This window comes from Schistocerca nitens, chromosome 1 (assembly GCF_023898315.1).
Source record: "Schistocerca nitens isolate TAMUIC-IGC-003100 chromosome 1, iqSchNite1.1, whole genome shotgun sequence".
In the NCBI taxonomy this organism is placed as follows: Eukaryota; Metazoa; Arthropoda; class Insecta; order Orthoptera; family Acrididae; genus Schistocerca; species Schistocerca nitens.
The window spans coordinates 407,821,807-407,848,738 of NC_064614.1; the positions used below are offsets into that span (position 1 = coordinate 407,821,807).

The 26,932-nt window shown below is 37.1% G+C and overlaps 1 protein-coding gene across 1 annotated transcript in view; it reads left to right on the forward strand.

Annotated features, from left to right (window-relative positions):
* LOC126249607 (cadherin-87A) overlaps window positions 1-26,932 on the forward strand; it is a 782,263-nt gene that overhangs the window by 613,241 nt on the left and 142,090 nt on the right. Inside the window, exons 18-20 of the mRNA XM_049951276.1 lie at window positions 9,549-9,740; window positions 15,248-15,345; window positions 15,982-16,137. Of these exons, the coding sequence (XP_049807233.1) occupies window positions 9,549-9,740; window positions 15,248-15,345; window positions 15,982-16,137 (446 nt within the window). The remainder of the gene's footprint in view (window positions 1-9,548; window positions 9,741-15,247; window positions 15,346-15,981; window positions 16,138-26,932) is intronic.

Sequence of the window (26,932 nt, forward strand, 5' to 3'; positions counted from 1 at the left end):
ATAGGAAAATAGGACATTGAGACTTGGGTAAAAAGCAAGTCAAACATATGAGACTGGTGGTTTGCCTACAAATTTGATTTTCAAAAATATCTATTTTTCTCAAAACTTTGTGTCTGTGCTTTGGGCCCTTATGGTTCTAAGTGCCTCAATTTATTTTATTTTACCTTTGCACTTTGGTACTTGTATGTGTTATCTACAAAGAAGCAATAATAACTTTTTGAATTGCTTAGTGTATATAAAAGAGATTTTAGAAGAAAATGGTGTGCAGCATTACCCCCTTGAGCACCTTTAATGTAGTTTCAAGGGAGACTGTGAATAGACAGTCAAAGAACATCTGTTTATCAGCTTCAAAAACACTTGCAAGTCACTGCTTAATTCCATTAATCACTTTTGATATAAGATGTGAGAGGATTGAAATCGGATGAGAAAATTTTGTTGATGTCTTTGAAATACTGAGTCACTAGTGGTGTGCTCCGACGCGTTTTGTGGAGGGCTCAGCAGTACCAGGATTGGTCATGATGGCTTGGGAAATCTGCTTTTTAACTAAGCTGGTGGGGTAATTATGTGCGGTGAAGACGGAGGTGAGAATGGTGGTGTATCGCTATAAAGAGTCTGCATCCGAATGTCAAACGTTCCCTCCCATACAGTGTTTGCATGTGAGGCAAACATATTATCCTGGTCTGGAATGTGTTAATCAGCTACTTCGACAGGGCTATGACTTCCTAAAACCATGCCCTGAAATGTGATCCATTCCTCCTGAAATTTTGTCCACCACACCTAGAATAGCTTTCCGTCACCCTCACAATCTCTGGAATATTCTTGTCATACCTTATGCTCCTTCTGCACCCATCTCCATAACCTATGGCTCCTAATCCTGTGACCATCCCCACTGCAAGACTTGCCCTATGCACACTCCTACCACCACCTATAATGGCCCTATAACTGGCAAAACATATACTATCAAGGGAGAGTCACCTGTGAAATGACATGTCATATATCAGCTATTATGTAAATGCTGTTCAGTCTTGTACATCGATGTGACTACCACCAAATTATCAATTAGGATGGATGGGCCTAGGCAGAGGGTATACACTGGCAATTATCAGTATCCTGTTGCAGAGCAAGCCCTGAAGTTGCATAACATTCGTGACCTGTTTCACCACACGTGCCATCTGGATTTTTCCCCCAGACAACAGTGTCTCAGAACTCCGCAGGTGGGAACTAGCACTACAACAAGTCCTTGGTTTTCTCCACCCATCTGCTTTAATTTACATTAATTTCTTCCATCACAGCTTTTCTTCAGTGTAACTACCCTTTGCTTCAATCCATTTTAGTTTTTGACATCTTTCATTGTCTTTCTCATCTATTTTTCACCGTCCCCTCCCACCTCTGTTGTGTACAATGCACTTAGCTTCTCACTCTTATTAACTCGTGCATGATGTTTTAGTAGTAATCTCTGTCTTGCATATTACCCTGTCTTCCTTTTATAAGCTCTCAGCTTTTCAAATCTCATCCGATGCAGCCCCAGTCAGTCTTTCCTTCTCATCCTGTATGGTAAGTCTCCCCTGACCCGCAGTTCTGGGTGACTTTCCCAAAATCTACACCTTTTCCTAGTGAAACTGCAAACAATGAGGATAATGGATGGTGGATTCTACATATATAGTGCTCTCATAGAACAAGAAATCCAGGTTTGAGTCCCAGTCTGGCACAAATTTTCATTTTTCGCCATTGGATTTGTTTAAATTCCTGATTTTGGCTGACGTCAGAATTTGTTTTCAATCAAGCAATTTTTTAGTATGTTAAGATTTATGAATGATGAGAAAAAATGTGCTCATAACATTTGGACTGGGGGGAAAGGAATGAAAGGATAAGCCATCTGGTAGAACTGTGCACAGAGCATAATTTAATCATTGTTAACACTTGATTTAACGGTCATAAAATAATGCTGTATGTGTGACAGAGATCTGGCACTCTTGAAGGTTTCAGACTGATTATATTAGACAGTGACTTAAAAACCAGATTGTAAACTGTAATACAGTTTCAGCGGCAGATATGGACACTGACCACAGTTTATTGCTTATGAACTTCAAATTAAAACTGAATAAATCACATAGAGGTTGGGACTTCAGGAGATGGGACATGGATAAATTGAAGACATCACATGTTGTTGAGAGTTTCAGATGGGCCATTAGGCAATGTTGGAATGAAATGGGGAAAAGAAATAAAATAGAAGATGAATGGATAGTTTTGAGAGATGAAATAGGGAAGATAGAAGATAATGTAGGTAAAAATCCAGAAACAACTGGATATCAAAGGAGATGTTGGATTTAATTGACAAAAGAAGAAAATATAAAAATACAATAAATTAAGCAGATGAAAGGGAATACAAACATACAAATAATTGGTTAGATTATCAGAAAATGTAAGTATGGCTAAGCAGGAATGGCTAGAGGACAAATGCAAGATTGTAGAAGTATGCATAATTAGAAGAAAGATATATGCGACCTATAAGAAAATCAAACAGACCTTTGTTAAAAGGGAAGCAATTGTATGAATGTCCAGAGCTCAGATGGCAACCCTATATTAAGTAAAGAAGGGAAAGCTGAAAGGTGGAAGGAACATATAGAGGATCTAGATAAGACAAACAAACTGGAGAACGATATTACAGAAAGAGAAGAGGAAGTAGGTGAAGATGAGATGGGAGATATGATATTGGAAGAAGAATCTGATAGAGCACTGGAAGACCTAAGTGAAAACAAAGTCCCTGGAGTAAGTGATTACTATAGAATTATTGAGATCCTTGGGAGAGGCATCCATGACAATACTATTTCAATAAGTGTTCAAGATATGAGACAGACAAAATACTCTTAGACTTAAGGAAGAATGTAATAATTCCATTTTCAAAGAAGGCAGATGCCAACAGGTGAGAATATTACTGAACCATAAGATGGTCATGGTAGCAAAAAATTGACACATATATTCACAATATTGTTACATTCCATCCTGGATTTTCCATTGATTGACACATAAATTATTTATGGAAGAATGGGAAAACTGGTATTGGCTGTCCTTTGGGGATGATCAGCTTGTGTTCCAGAGAAATGTAAGAACACAGGAGGCAATACAGACCCTATGACTTATCGTACAAGATTTAGCAAAAGAAAGTCAATCCTACTTCTGTAACATTTGTAGGTTCAGAGGAATGTTTTGACAATGTGGACTGTACAACATTCTTTGAAATTTTGAAAGAACTAGAGACAAAATACAGGGACCTAAAGTTTCTTTATAACCAGACTGCAGATGTAAAAGTTGAAGGGTAGCCGTAGTTGAGAAGTGAGTGAGGCATGGTTGCAACCTATCTGTGATGTTATTCAACCTTTAAATTCAGCAGGCTGTGAAGAAACCAAGGAGAAATTAGGAAAGGGAACTAAAGTTCAGGGGCAAGAAATAAAACCTTTGAGGTTTGCCAATGGCACTGTAATATTGTCAGATACACCTAAGTACTTGGAAAAGCAGTTCAATGGAATGTCTCAGATTGAAGGTAGGTTGTAAGATGAGCATCAGCAAAAGTAAAACAAGGATAATGGAATGTATTCAGATTAAATCAGATTAGAATGAGTGTATTACATTAGGAAATGAATGAAATGCTAAAAGTAGAACATAAGTTTTGCTGTTTCGGCAGCAAAATAACTGACGATGGGCAAAGTAGAGTAGATATAAAATGCAGACTGGCAATAGCAAGAAAAGCATTTTTGAAAAAGAGGATTGTATTAATATATGATATGAATGTGTTAGAAAATCTTTTCTGTGGGTATTTATAGAGAGCGTAGCCTTGCATGGAAGTGAAATATGGACGATAGGCAATTCAGACAAGAAGAAGATTTTCAATCTGTTGCTACAGAAGTATGCTGAAGATTAGGTGATTATATTGAGTAAAAACTTAGGAGATACTGAATCAAACAGGGCATAAAAGAAATATATGGCACAAATTGACTGAAAGAAAGGATTAGTTGAATAGTTTGGTAATGGAAGAAAGAGTGGCAGGTAAAAGTTGTAGAGAAAGGTCAAGGCTTGAATACAGTGCGGAAGTTCAAATAGATGTATGTTACTTTAGTTATGCAGAGATGAAGAAACCTGTATAGGATAGACTAGCATCAAGAGCTACATCAAACCAATATCATTTTGTTGAAGTTTGCTCATGTTGCTTCATTTTTGGCTCAGATTTCTAAGTATGGGGCCATATACCAGACACATGAAAGGACTCTTTCCCTCAATTAGCTGACATTTCAACTGTAACAGTATGTTTTATGAGTCTTGGCTCTGTAAACAATGGATCAACATCGATGTTAAGGTCTCATTATTGGTTTTGATGAGCAAGGACTATAGGTTACTAAGATTGTCAGTTGCAAGTGTGGTTTCATCTGCACAGCTGGATGTGTTTTTTATGGTTCTATTTATTCTTGCATCACTTTTATATCAATGAACCTTCTCAGGATATTTTATCAAAACTCTAATTGAATAGCAGTGGGAAAAATATATTACCTTTCTCAACACTTCTGCCAATCTTCCATTCAATCTTTAGTTCAACAATTGTTTTCAAATTACTCTTCAGCAGTCTGATCACTTTAATTCTTAATCAAAAATTTTAGAATGACTATAAACTAAAGCTCAGTTTATTCACTGGAAGGGATGGAGAAGTCATCTCAAACCCACACAAGACTTTAAAGTTTGACTTTAAAGTTTATTTATCAGTAATGTGCGTCTTGTTGTTTCCAGTTCAGTACATGTTTATACTCTCATTGTAGATAAAATTAGAACTTATTCCTGAAGATTACAGTTGACTACCCTGGAACTCCTGTCACAGCACCAGTTACAACTGTCTAACAGCTGCAAGGGGCAGCAAAACTTTGATTTTCAATATTTTGCATAGTTACTGACCAAATCTGAAAATTCAATATATTGTCACAATCTACTCATTACGAGGTATAACCATATGTTAAAAGTTTAACACAATAAGACAGGTATTAAATTTAAAAACCCTGTTTGTCTTGGGCTGCATATCTGACAGTCCACTAACACCTGGGCTTTATTCATCCAGCATTTGAGAATGAGAGCACTTATGAACTTCCAATAAACTTAAGACATAATTTCAAACCTTTATGAAACTTTTTCTCGCTGACAATCTTTCTCACTGATCCCCCTCGAGACGCATACATAAAATGTTGAAAGGAAAAAAAATTATCAGACATTTTTGCTGTTAATGCATCAGATGTGATAACTTAAGGGGAGTTGGAATGCCCTATCTCGCCAATGTTAAATTTGCTAACTTTGTGTACCTTTTTCTTTGGAACTATTATCTTCAGAACTTTGAAATTCTGGCAGAGGTTTTCAGCATATATTGTGAGCCCACTGAACTAGAACCAATGTTTTCTTTTTGTTGGTATAGTATTTATGAATTTTTTACCATTAAGCCATTTTTTATTGGAAAAAGTATAACATAAACTTCCCTAGTTCAGAGAATAAGCCAGTTCTTGTCATGATTCTAGTTCAGTGGCCTCTTTGAACTGTTTTGCAGCATTTCTGAAAATTTGAATGTTGTTGGTTGAGTGGTTTATGAGATAAAGGTACATGTAACACTAAAAATGTCAAATGCCAGAAAATGCGATTAAAGTAATTTATTATGAAAATTCACAAATACCTTTTATTCTATTATCAAAAGTGTCCAGCAGAGTAATCAGGGTCATCTTCTAGTTCTTCTTCTTCACCTAGAAGCTTTCTTCTCCTTGCTGCCCTTGCTTTTTTTGTATTAAATTCAGCTGCATACTGAGCCTTCCTTACTCGCACGCTGTCCAGAAGCTGAAGACCTCTGATGGTGTTGATACCAGGAGCAATGCCGAGCCTTGCCATGACCTTTAGCCTACCCATATGACCATCATTGAATGAAATAACAGCATCACTGACTCCCCATTTCAATGTTTTTATCCCAACAAATACATTCTTAGGTACACGAGTCCAAATGAGGTTGTTGAACGACTCGTTTTGATTCTGGGTACAACCATGAAGACATTTTCGCAGAAGATCAGGATGCCCCAAGTCTCTATATATTGGTTTAATTACTTCCATAACAGCCAATGGAATATAATTTTTATGGTGATAAGGATCCCCAGTAGCTTGAGATTTTCTATAATTGCACCATGACTGAGGACCATCTGGACAAGCAAAATGTTGAGGATTATCATCAGTTGATGATCGATGTAAATATGTGGCCCATACAGCTTGTCTCATTTCCTGCAAATTATTTGCATTATTTCTTATTGCCATACCATAGTATTGTTGTAATTCATTTATAATTTTATCTGACAGGCGACCTCTAATGGTTTTACCATCTGACAAAATTTTGTCCTTCAGATTCTGTTTCAGTTTCCTTAGACGAGTGCCCATTCGTTTCTGAACATGACCGACACATTCTAGTTTAGTTATTGTCTTATTGACATATGGCATGGATTCTGTAACACTTTTGTATGCCTTGGAGTCCCCATCTCCAAGGAATTTTGTGTAAAATACTCCCCGTTCTTTTTCTGATCTGCTAAACATTTTCACAGCAGCGGCAGCCTCCATGCCTCCACTCGTACCTTCATAATTCTTGCTACATATGTGAGCTGCTTCTTTCTTACCAGATGCACAATGGTAACAATGTTTAGTGAGCACTTCATAGTCCAAAACTTTACCGCTGTCCACACTAGTAACAGTAGCAACAGCATTTTTGGATGTGTGACCCCTTTTCTGCCAGGTTCCATCAAAAGCAACAGGGATATCTGGGTTTCCTTCATTTATATATTTTGCTTCACTGGCAGCAGCTTTCATTGATAAATCTGCTACAGACTGAACAGCATCTCCTATCACTTCAGTGTAATTGTCAATTTTAGCAGGTGGAGGTGGAAGATTCATTATGGCACAAAATGTTTGAGCAGCAGTATGTCCTTTACCAATTGCTCTCATTGCATACATTAGCCTGATATTACTCTCAAACAAATTGCTACTGCATGTTTTAGAGCTCCAAAAACAGGTCTCATTTTCACAACTGGCACAAACTATAGCAATTTTGCAGGAAAGTCCTATAGAGTTTGTTATGTTCATATCAAAAGAACCTCCACAAAGATTACAACACAAACATTTCTTCATAAACTCAGTAAAAACAGGAAAGTCGACTAAAACATATTGTTCATTAGAAGCTTCATCTGTAATTTCACTTGCACAGTTTGATAACTTCTTTTTTGATGCACTGGTGGGTGTGTCTCCTTCACACATCTCAGCTGTACAAACGTCAGAACTTTCACCAGCATCAACAGGTGCTGAAGCAGAATCACTTGAACAAACGTTATTTGTAAATCTATTACCGCGAAACTTTCGCTTTTTAAATAATGATGCACTCCTAGGCATCGTAGAAACTACGCACTCACCACTGAAAGTCAAAACAAGACAGATAACAAACTCCAAATGAGCGACAAACTAAACTCGAGGCTCAAAACAAACACTCACAGATCAAAAACTGAACAATAAACACAGCTAGTCGTAAAAACAATGGTACCTATGGAAGGATCAAAGATTCTACAACTGAAGAGTGAAATCCACAGCCTTCTATATGTAATGTTTTCGGAAATGCGAAGATTTAAATGTGTACAAATCACAAGATGGGTAACTTTGCTGGGCGCACATGTAATTTTGAAAAATTAAATAAAAATACTTCCAATTGGAATTTCTTAACAAATTTTGCACCATTTTAAGCAGAAAATTTCAAATTAAGTTATAAGGTTAAAAACTGAAAATGTGAATTTTTTCCATTTTCCGGCATTCCAACTCCCCTTAATACTTTTTTGTTACTGACTAATACTTTTTTGTTACTGACACTATTTGCAACACAGTTTGCAGACAATATCCACGTATATTACTGTATGTAACTGCAAAATAATATCATTGTACAACACATAGTTCAGTAGATATGACCTCATAAACATTTAGATGTGTGAAAACATTAGCTTTTACTTAAATTGGCATGCCGTAAAACTTCAATATCAGGCATGATGTTTTAATTTCTACTTCTTCACTACTAACTCTATTTCCAACACACTGTACATATTGCTAAATATATCTGAAAAGTTATATCATTGTTATGATGCATTGTTCAGGAGATATGAGGTCATAAACACTATGCATAAAAAACTAGCTTTTACTTAAAATGAAATGCAAATTACCAACACTATATTATTCATCTATTGTTTCATAATGAGAGCATTTAGTAACTTCCAACAAAGTTAAAGCATAATTTCAAACATTTTCTTAACTTTTTCTCGCTTAGATGCTTAAAGTCAAATATATAATGCAGTAACTCATTTGTAATCAGATGCCTGAAGCTGTTTTATACATGTGAGTACAGTTCTTTAAGGAATCAGGGGTTATTGGCAAATTTATTAGTAGGATTGCCTTGCACAACAACATTCTACACAAATATTTATTCAAAGTGAACTTTTATATGTATAATATCCTATAGCATCTATAATATCTTCATGTAGTTCTTTGATTTATCATACCCATTTTTCCAAGTACTCGTGGAAGTCTACTGCTCACTAGGGATCAACATTTTATGAATCTAGCCCACAATGCAAATCTGCAAGGAATTTTTATTAAGTGAACCGTCTTCCATAGCTTACATGACACTAAATGATAATGAACAGGGAACCACTTCATAACTTTTTCCTACCTTTGATACCTTCTGAACCTGCAAACAAATATTGCCTCCTAACCATTTCAATTGCTCCCTATCACAAACACCACACATATGCACTTTATTTAGTACCAATGTTCGTAGTTCTGAAAACTTCCACAGTCTCATAGTGGTCAGTGCCATTACAGTAGTGGTACTGCATCTTAGTTCCTAGAATTCATTTTTGTTTATTATTACATGTTACAGCTTGTGTGTCTTAAAAAATCTTTCAGTTCTTCATAACTTATTCTTTACGTCAATCATATGTGATGTAAAGGACAATAGGTATGATGTACAGATGCTTTACAGTGCAGTATCAGCACTTTAATGGTTCTTATTCCGTGTGAGCTGTCCAGATCTTCCTCACAAATGTCAGAGTGAGTGTCACTCATTATATTCAAAACTGTAATTGATAGACACTAAAATGAAATGCTGTGCATCACAAAATGGAGTGCTTTCAAGCTTTCAAACCCCCTTTTCTGATAGGTGATTACTGTGGAATGATCATCATGATAAAATTAGAGAGATCTACCGACCCATACAGAGATATACTGACAGTCATTTTTCCTGCCATTTGTAGACTGAATAAAAATTGGGCTAGGGCTATCTAATGATACCGCTTTATTGTTAACCCTACATACCATAAAGCAGTTTCAGAATAGAAATATAAAAGTAAAGATGTAAATAAGTTTCTTGATTAATGTTTCTCCAATCTAAATTCTCAAAATGTGGGAATATGTTTTAAGGAGTTTATTTCTTAACTCTGTTGCAATATATTTTCACACAGGAACAAGCATTGAGACCACACATGCAAGTGATGCAGACTCAGGTGTTAATGCACAGATAAAGTATCGTGTGCAGAAAGGAGCATTTGATGATTTTGAAATTGAAGAGGACAGTGGGCTGATGAAAGTAACAAAGAAGTTAGATTATGATAGAAGAAGCCTATACAACATTGAAATAATAGCAATAGATGGAGGTAAGCATAGTGATTAACTGAAGTGCAGGGTTCTTATTGTTTTTATCATACTATTCTTTAAACTATTTACTGAAATGATAAAAACATAAATTTCTTATTCATGTTTATTAAGCACAGAATATGATTTTTTCTAGGCACATTGTCAGCACATTAAGACTGGTGAATTTGTAATAAAGAACAATAGTTTACTTGTGGTTGTTTTAGAAGTTTTAATTTTGGTTATTGAGTATAATGAGAAATTATAACCTTTCACTTTTATTTCTCCCATGAATTTATAAATTCAAAGATTAATAGTTCATAAAAGTATTATAGCAGATTAAGAATAACATGCAAAATTTATTTCTTTATGTCATAATAAGAATGTGTACATGTGTCTGAAAAATTATCAGTTTTTACTTGTCACTTGAAGAAACACAGCAACAGATTTTGAATCTTGTAGAAGCACACATTTAGAGTTATATGCTTTCTGTGTGTTGCTGTATGAATATGTTGCACATTAAAGATCTGGTGTATGTACTGGCTCTACCATGTAATTTAGCAGATTTGATTACATCTGTACAATGATTAGTTCTTGTGTAATAAATAATTGAAAGTGTTCCCGGACTTTCTGTACACCGTGTATAATAAGGTACGGTACATAGTCCCGTCTTCACAGATGTTTGAAAAATATATCAATAGATGACTGTTTCTTTTATCCTAATTTGAATGTAGAGTTGTTCTTAGTTACTAATTTCATCACTTCTTTCATGACTTCAAAACTCAACACATAATGTGTAACTGTGTTCATTGCTTCAACGGCTTGTGATATTGTAGGAATGAGCAAAGGTTCTGATTCATTCTCATCTTTCTTTTTGTTCCTCTGCTATATGTTCCTGTAATACTTCACCAACAGCCATGGACTGACAGATGGCAACACCTGCATCACATTTGACATGTGCATTGAACCTAAGGTAGTCAATGTTTTCTTCTTGCCACATTATTTGCTGCCATTGTTCAGCTGCATTTCCTTTGTTTTCTCATGTGATGTCTTCTGTAAGTATCTGATGAAAGTCAGCCTTCTAGAAGCAGTTTGAGATTTTGGTTTCATGCACCAATGAAAGAAGGTTGTATACATGGAAGAACCCTGGAGATACTAAAAGGTATCAGATAGATTATATAATGGTAAGACAGAGATTTAGGAACCAGGTTTTAAATTATAATACATTTCCAGGGCCAGATGTGGACTCTGACCACAATCTATTGGTTATGAACTGTAGATTTAAAACTGAAGAAACTGGGTATGGGACCTGGATAAACTGACGTAACCAGAGGTTGTAGAGAGTTTAAGGGAGAGCATTAGGGAACGATTGACAAGAATGGGGGAAAGACATACAGTAGAAGAGGAATGGGTAGCTTTGAGGGATGAAATAGTGAAGGCAGCGGAGGATCAAAAAGGTAAAAAGACGAGGGCTGGTAGAAACCCTTGGGTAACAGAAGAAATATTGAATTTAATTGATGAAAGGAGAAAATATAAAAATGCAGTAAATGAAGCAGGCAAAAAGGAATACAAACGTCTCAAAAATGATATCGACAGGAAGTGCAAAATGGCTAAGCAGGCATGGCTAGAGGACAAATGTAAGGATGTAGAGGCTTATCTCACTAGGGGTAAGATAGATACTGCCTACAGGAAAATTAAAGAGACCTTTGGAGAAAAGAGAGCCACTTGTATGAATATCAAGAGCTCAGATGGAAACCCAGTTCTAAGCAAAAAAGGGAAAGCAGAAAGGTGGAAGGAGTATATAGAGGGTCTATACAAGGGTGATGTACTTGAGAACAATATTATGGAAATGGAAGAGGATGTAGATGAAGATGAAATGGGAGATACGATACTGCGTGAAGAGTTTGATAGAGCACTGAAAGACCTGCGTCGAAACAAGGCCCCGGGAGTAGACAACATTCCATTGGAACTACTGACAAAACTCTACCATTTGGTGAGCAAGATGTATGAGACAGGTGAAATACCCTCAGACTTCAAGAAGAATATAATAATTCCAATCCCAAAGAAAGCAGGTGTTGACAGATGTGAAAATTACCGAACTATCAGTTTAATAAGTCACAGCTGCAAAATACTAACGTGAATTCTTTACAGACGAATGGAAAAACTGGTAGAAGCCGACCTCGGTGGAGATCAGTTTGGATTCCGCAGAAATGTTGAAACACGTGAGGCAATACTGACCCTACGGCTTATCTTAGAAAATAGATTAAGGAAAGGCAAACCTATATTTCTAGCATTTGTAGACTTAGAGAAAGCTTTTGACAATGTCGACTGGAATACTCTCTTTCAAATTCTAAAGGTGGTGCAGGCGGATTTACTTTAATTTTTTTAGCTGAGTATACTAGAATTGTTTTTATAAGAATATTATTAGCTTTAATTTTTTTAGGCGGTGATTTTTATTCTTTTATATTTTTTATTAAGCTTGCTGTTATGTCCTTTGGTTTTATTTGAGTTCGGGGTACATTACCACGTTTTCATAAATACAGGGAGCGAAAGGCTATTTACAATTTGTACAGAAACCAGATGGCAGTTATAAGAGTTGAGAGACATGAAGGGGAAGCAGTGGTTGGGAAGGGAGTGAGACAGGGTTGTAGCCTATCCCCGATGTTATTCAATCTGTATATTGAGCAAGCAATAAAGGAAACAAAAGAAAAATTCGGAGTAGGTATTAAAATCAATGGAGAAGAAATAAAAACTTTGAGGTTCGCCGATGACATTGTAACTCTGTCAGAGACAGCAAAGGACTTGGAAGAGCAGTTGAACGGAATGGACAGTGTCTTGAAAGGAGGATATAAGATGAGCATCAACAAAAGCAAAACGAGGATAATGGAATGTAGTTGAATTAAGTCGGGTGATGCTGCGGGAATTAGATTAGGAAATGAGACACTTAAAGTAGTAAAGGAGTTTTGCTATTTGGGGAGCAAAATAACTGATGATGGTCGAAGTAGAGAGGATATAAAATGTAGACTGGCAATGGCAAGGAAAGCGTTTCTGAAGAAGAGAAATTTGTTAACATCGAGTATTGATTTAAGTGTCAGGAAGTCGTTTCTGAAAGTATTTGTATGGAGTGTAGCCATGTATGGCAATGAAACATGGACGATGAATAGTTTAGACAAGAAGAGAATAGAAGCTTTCGAAATGTGGTGCTACAGAAGAATGCTGAAGATTAGATGGGTAGATCACATAACTAATGAGGAGGTATTGAATAAAATTGGGGAGAAGAGGAGTTTGTGGCACAACTTGACAAGAAGAAGGGACCGGTTGGTAGGAAATGTTCTGAGGCATCAAGGTATCACAAATTTAGCGTTGGAGGGCAGCGTGGAGGGTAAAAATCGTAGAGGGAGACCAAGAGATGAATACACGAAGCAGATTCAGAAGGATGTAGGTTGCAGTAAGTACTGGGAGATGAAGAAGCTTTCACAGGATAGAGTAGCATGGAGAGCTGCATCAAACCAGTCTCAGGACTGAAGACAACAACAACAACGCACCAAATCCCAGCACTTCCTACAAAATGCATAGCATCCAAAATTGTTACCTTTCTCATTGTAATATGAAGACAGACCAGTGTCTTCTGTACAGGAACCTTCTTGTATTTTGTTTCTGGCCTTTTGTAATACCTTGGTTGATTGTGTGAAGGTGACTGTAACAGTTAGGGGCGAAAAGCACTGTTTGTATTACATAGATATAATGTATTTTGAGGATGCGCTTCACACTGGGCAATAAACAGGATGATTTTCCTATTTCTAACACCCAACTTAGCATCCCAGGCATGTAGAAGTTTTCCAGATATAGTTGTTGTATTAGACATATTTGCTTTTAATCTTTCAAACATGCTGCTTCAATTATTTTTTGTTTGCTCACTATTGAATTGAATGTTTATCTTTTACTTATTGGACATGGTCTCCAAAATACTCTCCTCCTTAATTGATACACTGCTCCCAATGCTGTTTCCACTTTAGTAGCAGTTTTGGTATGCCTCTTCCTGGACCATGTGAAGTGCAGTCTGCAAATTTTCTTTTATCTCGTCCATTGTTGCAAATCTTCATCCTTTCAACAGGATTTTCAACTTTGGAAATAAAAAAAGTCCACAGGAGTCAGGTCTTCAGAGTATGGAGGATGGGGCAGCACAGGGATGAATGTGCGGGTGCATTATCGTGAGGCAAGAGCCATGAATTGTTTCACCACATTTCAAGCCGTTTTCTTCTCACATTTTCAAACAGGCATTGCAACACGTTAATATAGAACCATTGATAGTTTGTCCCTGTGGCACAAATTCATGATGAACGAATCCTTCAAAGTCAAAGAAAACTATCATCATGTCTTTGACATTTGACCTGACCTGATGAGCTTTTTTTCTTTTATCTTTGAAATCCCTTCCTGATGAATTGTGAAGATTGAACCTTGGTCTCAACATCATAACTGTAGAACCACATCTCATTACCAGTTATGATTCTCTTAAGAAACACATCATTCTGTTTTGTGCGATCCTAAAGCTCATCACAGATTGCAAGGCAAAGGTCTTTCTGTTCCTGGACTCAGGAGCTGTGGAAGGAACTTTGTGGAAACACAATACATTCCAAGACGTTGTGTCAGGATTTCATGACATGATCAAACTGAAATGTTACATTTTTATGCGTTCTCTCAGGCAGTCAGTCTTTCATTGGCATGCAAAATTTCATTGACATTTCTGACATGAGCATCTAGGTAGACATCGAAGAGTGTTCTGAACGAGGGTCATCTTTAACTTACTTCTGGCCATTTTTAACTGTGTGAATCATTTGTAACACCAAGTATGGATAAACACTCATCTCCATAGGCATCTTGCATCATTTGGTGTGTCTCCGTAAAGGTTTTCTTGAGTTTTATGTAAAGTTTAATGCCAACACATTGCTCCACTAACTCTGCCATCTCGAAATTCACAAACTGTGCGACACAACAGTCTCCTCAATACAGTACTGAATAATAACTAATGGACATACAACAATGAAACTTCCAGCAGTTACACATTAAACACAGTTGTGTGCAGGGATGCCAACAACATTTCACTCCAGCTCACCACTGGCTTGAAATTATGAACTTTTCAGAATTTTTTGAACTGAGGCCTTAGAGTAAATTCATCTACAGTACACTTGATTCTGGAATAAAATGTTTATTATGACTTTCAGTATGCCTTGATACTGGCTTAGTATGATACTGAAGATATGAATATTCAGACTTTATAGACGTAGAATTCGACACTTACATAACACCAGAACAAGATCTAGAGAATGACGGATTTCGACTTCTAGGCATAGATAACTGAACAATTCTTCCAATAAATACAGAATTGTTTAATTTTCAGAATTATTAAGGAAAAAGTACGTAAACAAGTCATACAGCATTAGTACCTATCTTATAGAAGTTTTTTCCATTTCTCTGCTGCAGATTTTCTTTTGTGTGAAGCTATGACTGATTTTTGTTTCATATATTTTAGGTACACCTGCACTTACAGGAACCACAACTCTGACCATCAGTATCATAAATAGCAATGATAGAGATCCATTTTTTGAACCTTCAACACAAAGGGCAGAGGTAAGTTTTGTGTAAGCAGTTTCATATGTGCCATAATACTGTTTAATTGGATATGAATCATACTCATCTCCAAGAAGAAAATGCAGAATTTCCTATTCCTTAACCATGACATATAAAGATGAAAAACAGATTGGTTTAAGAAAGAGGATAATGTAGAGAATTTTACAGGAAATCTACTAGAAGTTTATGTTCATTTCTGATTATAATGTACCCTGTGATGGGTTTCATTGTTTCTGATTTTTCTCTAGCAATTCTAAAAACAATAATTTAAAAATTAAGGCAGGACCTCAGGTTTTTTTACAGTTTTATCTCCTAGATGTGTAATAGTCTCTTCTCATAATCATTCCAGGCTAACTTGGACCCAAGGTGATATAGCCCTGCCTTTTGTACCTGTGATATCTTTGTATCTATGCTGTATTTCCCTCTTTTCTTTTAATCTTGTAGCTCTTGACTAAGGAAATTATATGTAAAAAAAATCTTGAGATTTGACTTTTAACAATTCCATGTTGTTGCCAGTTTTAATCCATTCTCTTTTAAGCATGGTTTCCCCACATTCTTAATGTAGCTCATAGTACTAATGTTTGACTCCTGCATTCCAATTTATGCATTAATTTTTCAATTACTGTGTCATTTCAGATCTCAGAAGATGCAGTTCCTGGTACTATATTTTACACATTACAAGCTCGGGATCCAGACGTCAATAGCTCGGATGCACTCAATTTTGAAATTGCAGAGCCAATTACAGCTGTCGATTGGAATGGGAAACAAGTGGAGCAGAATAATGCTTTCAAGGTATCATAGAGGAGGGGTGCCCAAGTGTGAACTTTGAACAAGAGATAAGGATGTTACAATATTTTTATTGCTACACACAGTTGCCTTGTCTCTCAAATACACACTGATTAAAACAATTACTACTTCATCAATAAAGAATTTGGCTAAAGAATGCTGATATGTTCTGGGCAGAATGTTTCTCAGGGATAGGAAACAAAATTTAATGGTCAGTACCACCACAGGTAAAAGAAAGTTATGGCTTACATAATCAGGTCAGCTAGGCTTGTGACTGATAACAGCTGGAATTACAGGAGTCATATATGTTCAGCAATACTGACCACTTCTATATGAGAGATGGTACACATTCTGAGAAATGAAACTTATGTGACTCATCCCAGAATAGAACTTTTCATAAGTGATTGTCTACAGCTGTCAGATATTTTTTTTGGGGGGGGGGGGGGGGGGGAAGCATATTTGTGCCATCAAATGTACAATTGTGTGTTTATTCTTTACCAGTTTTGGTTATTACAATTATCTTCACGGGAAAAAGTATACTGATTTTCTCCTGTGAACATGACTGGAATAGTTTAAACTGGTAGAGGATGAACACAATTGTACAACTGATAGCCCAAATATGCTCTTTTTTTAAAAAAAATCCGAGAATATTGCATACATTTGTGAGACCTGTCCTAAATAGGTCACAGGTTTTTTTGACCCACAAGAGAGCATCACAAAAATGCTGAAAAATCCTCAGCTGGCAGATGCTTGAAAACAAACAGCAGCCACCCCACAGAAGCTAATTACAAAGTTTCAAGAACTGCTGTTGAGGATTATACTGCAGTCACATATGTAACATTCCCACCGCGATCACAAAGAAGAGATTAGACAAACTGTTGCATGCACAGCGGCATATAAACAGTCATTCTTCCAATGGTCCACACATAAATGGAAGCGTAAGAAACTCTAATACATGATTCAGTTGGAAGTACCCTCTGCCATACGCTTCAAAGTGTTTTGCATATTGTGGTTGCAGATGTGGAATAAGCCATCCAAACTTGCAATCACACCCTCTTTGGAACTGTTATGTCTTTCATGCAATGTCTAAAAGCTGGAGATAAGAACAACATATACAGAAAATTTTCAGTCATCATAAGTTTTACTCATTCTAATTCTTTAGTATTTTTCATAGTTTTCAACATATTAATAATCTAAGACATTTGTAACAGCCCCTCTTCCTCATTGTTAATTTTATGTGACTGTCCAATACTGAGTTATTCCAATAAACTTTTCAATCACATAACTATCCTGAAAGTAATATTGTAGTTTTCTTCTCCTCTGCTCGGCTGTCTTCCATAGTCCAGGATTTTCTGATTCCATTTCAATAGTATGCTTCACAATTCCTGAATTATGTCTGATATTATCTGAATGACTTATTTCTTTCTTTAAAATGCTTTCTGCTAATTTTTCCAAATTCTTATTTCCTTTCCCCTGACCAAATAATGACCCATTGTTCCAAAAATTAAAATAAAGTTGCCTATCATAAATGCACAACAGATAACATATGAATCCCGAGAATTTATTTATTTTTATTTGCATTTTCTTACATGGAACCATCAAATTTTTATAAATGTCAGAAATAACAGTATTACAATAACTAAACTTACAAAATGTGTCATGTTCTACAGTTGTTGCATCTTATATCTCTTTTATACATTTATTAATCTACTGCTGATATATTACTGTTTCATATCCGAAGCTGTGTCTTAAACTTCATTGAATGATTTAATGTTCTTATCTATGTGATGAATTTATATATTCATTGGGTTTCTGAGGGAGTTTCCTACATAAAAACGTGTCTTGATTTCCTTCCTGATACTGAACAAGCCATGAAAACTGTTTCATTTCTTACAATTATAAAATCAGATATTCAGCTTTAAATAAGAAGCAATGATGTAGATAAATGAGGTACAGTAAATAACAAATACATAAAGCCCGTAAAACAGTTCATGAAATCAGTACAGATAAATGGCCAAGAACAACATAAAAAAATGGCAATATAACATTCAGGTAATCTTGCACACAATTGTGGAAATATGGAGGAGTGTCATCTTGTTGAAAAATGAAATCCCAGCTAACAATTCAAGTTGTGGCGTGAGTCACATTTGCAGCATGTAGAGATACCATTGACATTTCTGTAAATGAAGAGAAAGGGTCCGTAGATTGTCTCATTGCTCACAGCATAGAACAGGTTAACTTTCTTGGAATTCCAGATGTGTTTGACAGCTGCATGTGAATTCCCTGCCCTCAATATGCATGTGTTGTATTGATTGACATTTCCTGAAAGATGAAAAGTGGTTTAATCACTGGAGATTAACTTGCTTGTAAAGTTATCGTTTTCAAGATGGTCCTGCATGTTCATGCAGAACTGCAGGTGGTGCAATTTGTTGTCATGGCCTATGGCTTTCAGGAGCTACAATTTGTGTGACTACATTCTCAATTGTTCATGAAGAATTTTCTTCATTGTTGACTGAGGACTATTCAGTTCTGCTCTAACTCAATAAGTAGACCTTGTGGGTATTCATAACATCTCAGATTTCTTGCGTCATATCACTACACTGTTGTAAACTGGCAGTGTCGTGTGAAACATGCCATGGAAGACTCTTTGCACGCTCATTACAAAAGCTTTTTGCACCCTCACTACCAGTTGGCAGTGGGCAAATTCTGGCACATCAGATGCTTTCTCTATCTGGTTCACCACCATTTTCAGCAACTGTGGTCAGTGGTGTCCCTGTCAGCAGTTTTCCAATTGACTTCTAAGCTTATTAGATTAGATTATTTATTTTATGGCCTTCATTGGACCACTCTAGTCAAAAATACAAAGATGTAAACAAGTTGTTACACAGGGATACAATTTGGCTCAACAATAACTTAATATGATATTTAGGTAATATAATTATTAGAGTCTATTCTTATATGAAAGGTGTTTTGCTCTTCCGTCTGCCCAATTTCTAAATTAAATTAAATATTAAAAATACTTTCAGAGTTCGTCTTTCACACACTGTATCATTTTTACAATATGTTTAGCAATTTACCTACACCATTTTTTTAAACATCTATCTTTAAAATTATGGCGTATAATACAGGGTGATTCATCTAAGCTTTCCACTTCAGGTATTTTCTGTATTGTTTAAGATATCATAACTCTGATTTACCCAAATTAATTGTGAAAAAGTCCTTACTAAGTGATACTGTAGCCCTCTTGCTTGATGCTTAACATAATGAATAAAGCTATCATGCTACTATTCTGCAGTAACATTTTAATCTCTCTCAAAAACTTTACAACTGTAAGTTAGCAACAAACAAATAGTAATTAATTATCCCAACGAGCAAACAACATTAACGGTGGTCTCTGACCCAAAGTGTACAAAAATCACTTTACAGGTTTTTTTTTCTCTGTGCTGATTCCCACACAGCCCTTTAGCAGTAGAGTGGGGCTCCTGGAATGTGCAGGTATTTGAAATGCACACCTCCCATTTCCCTGCTATGAATTATTGGAGTCTCTGTTGTTGCCTGTTGGCTTGTCTGGAGGGTCAGCAGTTATGTTTCCTCTGCTTGCTTCTCTCCTTCTGTGCCCTGTACAGGGTGCCAGTTCTGTCTGATCCTCTTGAACTGCCGCATCATCTGATGTGAGAATATAAACTGCTTTCACATGTTCTGTTGACACCATCTGCTGCTTGCTGTTACACTGTATGCAAAAAGTATGCTCATCTTGTTGTAATACTTCATACAGCCTGATGTATGTTGGTTGCAAAGGGAGGTGTACTGCGTTTGTCCATGGCATAATGTGCAAGCATGTTTACAAATCATTGTGGATGAAAATGTTGTTATCTCCATAATGTGATGCTGGAGTTGAGCAAACTTTGCAACATGATTCTGCACCTGTTGAGGCAAATATGGTAAATTTACATTTTCTGTTCCTCAGCATGCTGAAAAGAACTCTGATGGCAGGTGTGAAGTCTCTCCATATACCATCTCTGCTATAGAACCTCCAACGTCTGCTCTGCATGCAGTTCAGAGGCCTGACAAAACTAGCAGCAGCACAGAGGTCCTTCTGTTTTCATGGCAGATGAGTGTGGTCTTTAATGTTCTGTGCCACCACTCCACCATCCTATTACCTAATGGATGGTAGCTTGTGGTGTGATGGTGCCAAAATCCAAACAGATTGGATAGCTCATGGAACATGGCTGAGTCAGACTGTGTGGCAGGCAACCAAACTGCATTATCCATGTCAATAAAAACGTCCTTGTCATCATTTCTGCTGATATATCTGCAGTCAGTACTACTTTGCTCATTGAATATGCTTATCTATGGCAATCAGCAAGTAGTGATACCCATCAGAGGTGGGCAGTGTTCCTTCAGTATCTTAATGTATGTGTGAGAATTGGTCTGTTGTCTCTGGAAACTGTCTGACCTGTTTATGCACATGTCTGCCCACCTTGCATTGCTGGCATGATATGTACTCCATCACCCACCTACGGAAGTCCTTAATGCTGGATCTTGTGAATCCCTCAGTCATGACTTTCATGCTTGTGTTCATTCCAGGGTGCACCAAGCTATGCACACTATCAAATAACTTTTTGTGCAACCCCTCAGGGTATGAAAGGTTTGGGTCAATCTTGAGACATATCACATCAAAGTTGAACCTTCACCCCCCTGCCTCCTGGCCATATGTGTTTAATTAGTGAAATGAATAATTTACTTTAATTTTTGGCAATACTTGGTTGTAATAGCCAAGAAACTAGCAAATGTCTGAATGATGGATTTAATGAAAGCAGATGTAAGAATAAAACCTGTAAATATTAGAAGTTTAAATTTAATTCATGTACCTAATTTAACTGTTTATTGACTGAGGATCATTAAAATTAATGAAACTTAATTAAACTCAAGTTTTTCTAATTACATTTTTGTAATTTGTTTATCTGACATGTTCCACACCCAGGAGGACTCCCTCTTTTATGGGTCTATGGAATGAATAATTAATCTAATCTCATCTAATCTTTGCAGTCTGTTAGAGCTGTTTTTTAAATGGTCCTGCAATTGTCCCTTAGTGGCCTGTGCTTTGATGAGTTACTCATAATCAACCTTACGTGTGATAGCTCCAATGCATGCAAAAGAAGGCCACTGCTTTCTCAGCTCCTCTAATGTGCCTCAAATCTGTTGTGAATTGTCTGATGAACTCCAGCTGTTGGTATTGTCTCAAGGAGCTGTCTTTGTTTTTACCAAAAATGAAAGTTATTGGTTTATGATTCATATATACGGTGAATGGTTTTGCTTCCACATATGGTCAAAAATTTCTTATCACTTCATAAATTGCTAGCAACTTGTGGTCGTATGTGCTCCATCTGACCTGTGCTTCTGCGAGCTTGCAGAGGAAAAACCGTATTGGCTGCCCCCCCCCCCCTTTTTTTTTTGCACCAACTGATGGAGTGTGGCTCCAGTTGCCTGTTGGCTTTTTTCTACCACCATTGCTAGTAGTGCCTCATGAAATTGGTGGGCTAAAAGAACTGTTTTTTCTAAGCTGGTTTTAAACTGGTCGAAAGACAATCGCACCTCTATCATCCATGGCAGCAGTCATCGTCCTGAGGTATATTTTCCTGCCAGTGCTGCTGTCAATGCTGCTTGCATCTTGGCTGCTTCTAGTATTGTTGAACAGTAGAACTTTACAACACCTAGAAATCTTATTAACTGATGATAATTAGTTGGTTGAGTTATGTGCTTTATGACATCAAACTTGTCTATTATAGGATGAATGCCAGCCACTGACACTGCACGGTTGAGAAGTGTTAAGTGTTTCTGTCGCAGATTACAACTTGCCTTGTTGACAACTATGCCATACTCGATAATCCATTCAAATATCTTCTTGAGATGTTCCTCGGGTACCAGCGGCCTACCAGAGAATACCAAAATGTCATTGTAATACATGAAACAGCAGTATAACCCCCTAGGACTCACCTATAATATCCTGCCATATCTGTGTGGCATTAGTAAGTATTCAAATAATTAAAATGGAGTTGTTACTGTGGTCTTTGTCACATATTCTTCTACTATGGGTATTTGTTTATAACCTTTTTTTGCAATCTGTGATTGAATATTTTGCCCCCACTAGCTCATTGGCAAAATGTTTAATATTCCACACTGGATACTGATCAAGAATTGTGTGTGCATTTAATTTGCAATAATTTCTGCAGGCCCTCTACATGTTATCCTTTTTCATGCCGGATCAAAAAAGTCAGTTGCTAACGTTTTGGCTATTGCAATATCGGTTGGACTTATACAGTCTTAATGAGGTGACCGTGTTATGTGTTTCACTTTTAAATCAACTCTCACTACTGTGGTCCTCTTGCTGTATCTCCAATGATGCCTCCCATACAACTACATGACCGCTTTAGGAAGTTGTATTGATTACTTACTCACAGGGTGGCTGCAATGTCCTTGGTTCTTTTGTTGTGTTTCTGTTGTCTTCTGTGAGCTGCTGTGCCTATTGCTGGCCACTGACTCTAGTTGGGTGGATAAAATGTGGATGTATATCTTGTGGTTTGTTCACCAAAACATTGGTATCATTCACCGAAATGTCATTGGTACCAACGAACTTGCTTTTGTTGCTTTCACTGAAATGGTTTATCTCTGTTGTTAGTGTCTCATTTGGTCATACTCCTCTTATTTCACATCAACACTGTTATCTCCTTTTGCAGTAAATCTACCTGCTTTTTCAGACTGTCTATTTGCTTAGTGAAGTCTGTGTAATGTTATTTTCATATCAGTGTTGTCGTCTTCCTTAGTCGCTTTCATCATACTCGATGTGGTAACTCAGTCTTGTGCTAGGTATGCTCTTTCAGCTATTGCAGTCAATGAAGTTATATCTGTTTCTTAATATGTGACCACAGCCACTCTTACTGCTACTGGTAGCTGTGCCATCCGTACCATGTAAGTTGTGCCACATTTCCAAAGGTTTTCTGTTCCCCATCTGTTCACGATGATTTCATATTGGTGTGGTCTCTTGGTTGTCGCTTTCCTTAGTCACTTTCATCATACTCGGTGTGGTAACTCAGTTCTGTGCTAGGTATGCTCTTTCAGCTATTGCAGTCAATGAAGTTATGTCTGTTTCTTAATATGTGACCACAGCCAATCTTACTGCTACTGGTACCTACCACAACATTACATCTGACAGCGCCATGTAAGTTGTGCCAGGTTTCCAAAGGTTTTCTGTTCCTCATCTGTTAACGATGTGTGATTAACTGTAGTCGTTGTTACACTCGCTTGCACAGCTGGCTGATCAGTGTTTTTCTCAGATGGTAATACTGTTGGTCTGGTGGCAGTCTCAGTATAACATCTGATGCTATACTTGCTTTTCTACCATCAAGACTGTTGGCTGTCACTGCAAATTTCATGCTCTCATTAGTCATGTCATCCTGCACAAACTGCAGATCTAGCATGGCAGACCATCACTCCACTTTTTCTGATAAGAACTATGGAACTTATACCTTCATCCATGGCTTGACTGTTACTGTGTCATCAAACCTAGTACTCATTGGATACCTGTTTTCTCCCATTAATTGTGGAACTTACTCTTTATTATTCTGCATATTTATTTTCACTAGTAGCTCTTCCATTTGCTTCTGTAACTCCTCTTGCATCTACATCAGTTGTATTTCCACTTGCCTTCGATTTGTGTCTCGATACTATAGCGTCTGCTATGAAGTTTGTGCCAACCGGCATGGTTATTGTGTTCAGTGGTGCTGTGTTATGTAGCCAAAACATCATAAATTTGTTCTCAAAGAGTCCAAATGGAGTGATTATTGCTGACTTAGGAATGTCCTCTCCAGCCACAGGTATCTGCATATATGGCTTGGCGCAGTCCAAAACTCTGAACATTCTTGCGCCCTGCAACATATAATTATAGTTGCACAACAAAGGCACAGGGTATCAATCAGGCACAGTTCTTGCGTTGAGTGTGTGGTAGTCACTGCACAGGCTAAAGGCTCTTCCTTTCTTCAGAACAATGCACAATCAGACAACCATGGACTACTTGATGGCTGGTTTATGCCTTGCCTAATCATTGCATTGAATTCTGCTTTAGAGATGGCCAAATGATCAGGTGCCAGTCTTCTGGGTGTAAAAGACACCAGTGGGCTATCTGTGATTTCTATATGCTGTACCATGTCACGTGCCATGTTTGTAAGGGCACCTGGTGACCTGGTCAAGGTTTGATATTACTTGAACGATGCAGCGTACTCCTTGTCACACGACTGTATTAGCTTGGCATTATACAACTATGGATCACAATGAAAACCCACTGCAATCAGTCCAGTAACACTGCATTGGTTGCATCCGGTAAAAGATGGTAATGTGACAGAAGATCAGCTCCTATTGTTGGTTCCATAACGTCAGTGACAGTTAAGTCCTGTATAATAATAAATAGAATGCAGCGGTGGTCTGCAGCGGTGGACTGTAGTTGTTGGCAAGATGCTCAAGTCTGATACAGTGTCTGTTAAATGATCATGTCTTGTACCTCTGCAGCATAGCAGTGTTCAAGTTGGCTCATGATGAGGGTGAATTTTGTAGAGTCAACCATAATGCCTATGTGACTAAAATTGGCTTCAACTTGAGCAAACCCTAAGATCGGGTTGTTCGACCAGAACGGAGGTAAACGGACTGCTAGTGTAGACACTGTTACCTCATCCATATCTTACATTATATTTAAGTTCCATGGTAGTTGCTCAACCTTTTTCTTCAGTTCAGATCACATCAGGGTCACCACTTGTTGGGATTAGCATGATTTGAGCTAACTAATGTTTGCTTGCCATGAACAAACTGAGTTTGGAGGTTTCACAGAAGAAGTCGGCTGAACAGGTGTGGCTACTCCCTAAACTGGGTAAGAATCCAAATGTTTAAATCACAGATGAAAGTTCTGATTGTGTATATAACTCAGGAAAAGGGGAAACAGAGAAACGGTCATTGACACTGTCTCCCTGAGAGACTGGAGAAAACATAAAAACATGGAATGAACAAAATTATATAAAAATCCAAATGTCAAGGAACCAGCCGTACAAAGAATATGAAACATATTATGAAACACAGCACCCGCGACAGGTGGAACAGAAGCTGTTTGACAGCTGTGACTCTTTTGTTAACACAGACCATGCACACACACAACGCTACATCACTGAACACAATAACCACACCAGTTGACACAAACTTTGTAGCAGACACTACAATACAATGACTTTGTACTACTTTGTACAGTTTGTTCTGCTCATACTGGCTTGCTTTATTATTATTATTATTATTATTATTATTGTTGTTATTATTGTGGGGTCACCAATTTGTAACTCTTGTGCATGATGCTTAATATTGTGAGTTAAGCAATCACACTACTGCTCTAAAGTAACATTTTATTCTCTCTGAAAAATATTACAGCTATAAGTTAGAAACAACCAAAGAGTAATTAACTGCTCCATACAGCAAACAACATATAGGTGATCTCTGACTCAAAGCATACAAAAATCACTTTGCAGGTTTCTTTACTATGTCATTTTCCACAATATATAGCCTATTTTCACAGCTTTATTAATTACAGAGAGGTCAGTATCAATTCTGTTTTGTTTTTTCAAATTGACCTGTAGTAATTTCTGCAGCTAATTGCAGAGTTTGAAAAGCTAATAGCAAAGTTTGGAAAGAGATTAATTCAATGGCATGTCACTCTTCAAAATCCAGCTACAAGTTTCAGAGAAATTACAATATTTAGAACACAGGATTTATTTATTTTGAACTGAAACCAATTGCTGTCTTACACAGAAGTTTATGATTTCATACCCTTATAAGGAAATATGTCACAACAGATAAGGAGGAAACAGTGTTGCACTGCTGCAATACTGGTTTAAAATGGGCACAAGGGAAATCTAGCTTTCATTCTGTCTATGTCATTCATGTGTACCAAGTGTTCATTAGTTTGAAAAAATAAATGCCTTTCACAGACCAAGAGAAAATAGGCATGCTACTACTTTACAGAGAATGCAGAAGGAATGTGAAGAGAGCAAGTGAGTTGTACATAAAATAAGGGAATGGCAACACTCACCTATTGCAGACCAGGGCATGGAGCACAGAAACCTGTAATGGGAAACAGCATTCACAATAGCTTTTGAGGTTCTTGCTCTTTTTTTATCAAAAATACACACACTCACACATACAATCAACAGACACACAAACATGCACTCCCATGACCACTGACGAGCTGTATGCACAAGTGTATTCCAGCAGACAGTGTCCAACAAGAATGACAGTTCAGCAAATGTGCAAAAAATTGTTATATAAGGGTAGTGGATTACTGTGCAAGGTTAAGTAACAAGCCTGCAATGAGCAGAGCAAACAAAATTGATGTTCTGCCAGATGCATTATTGGGACACTGGGAGTCCATGCGGGGTGATGCAGGTTGAACATCAGAGGCAATGAAGTGTAAAAGGTCAGTGGGCAATAATTGTAGACCTTGTGAGTGGTATTTTATTTTGGATATGCCTTAATATGTGAAAGATATGCAAAATTTCTTAATGGTTTTTTTCAACACTCCTAAAGGAAGTACCATTTGAAGTATGCAGATATGTGTGGTACTAACATGATGGGTTTATGGCTCACTACTCTCTTGTGGCTAGGAAATCACTCACACAACTTATTTTTGTTAACTGGATGAACAGGAAGACATGATCAGTTGACCTGAATGTTTACTGTATTTGATGCCACTGGAATCTTTCTGCGGAGAATG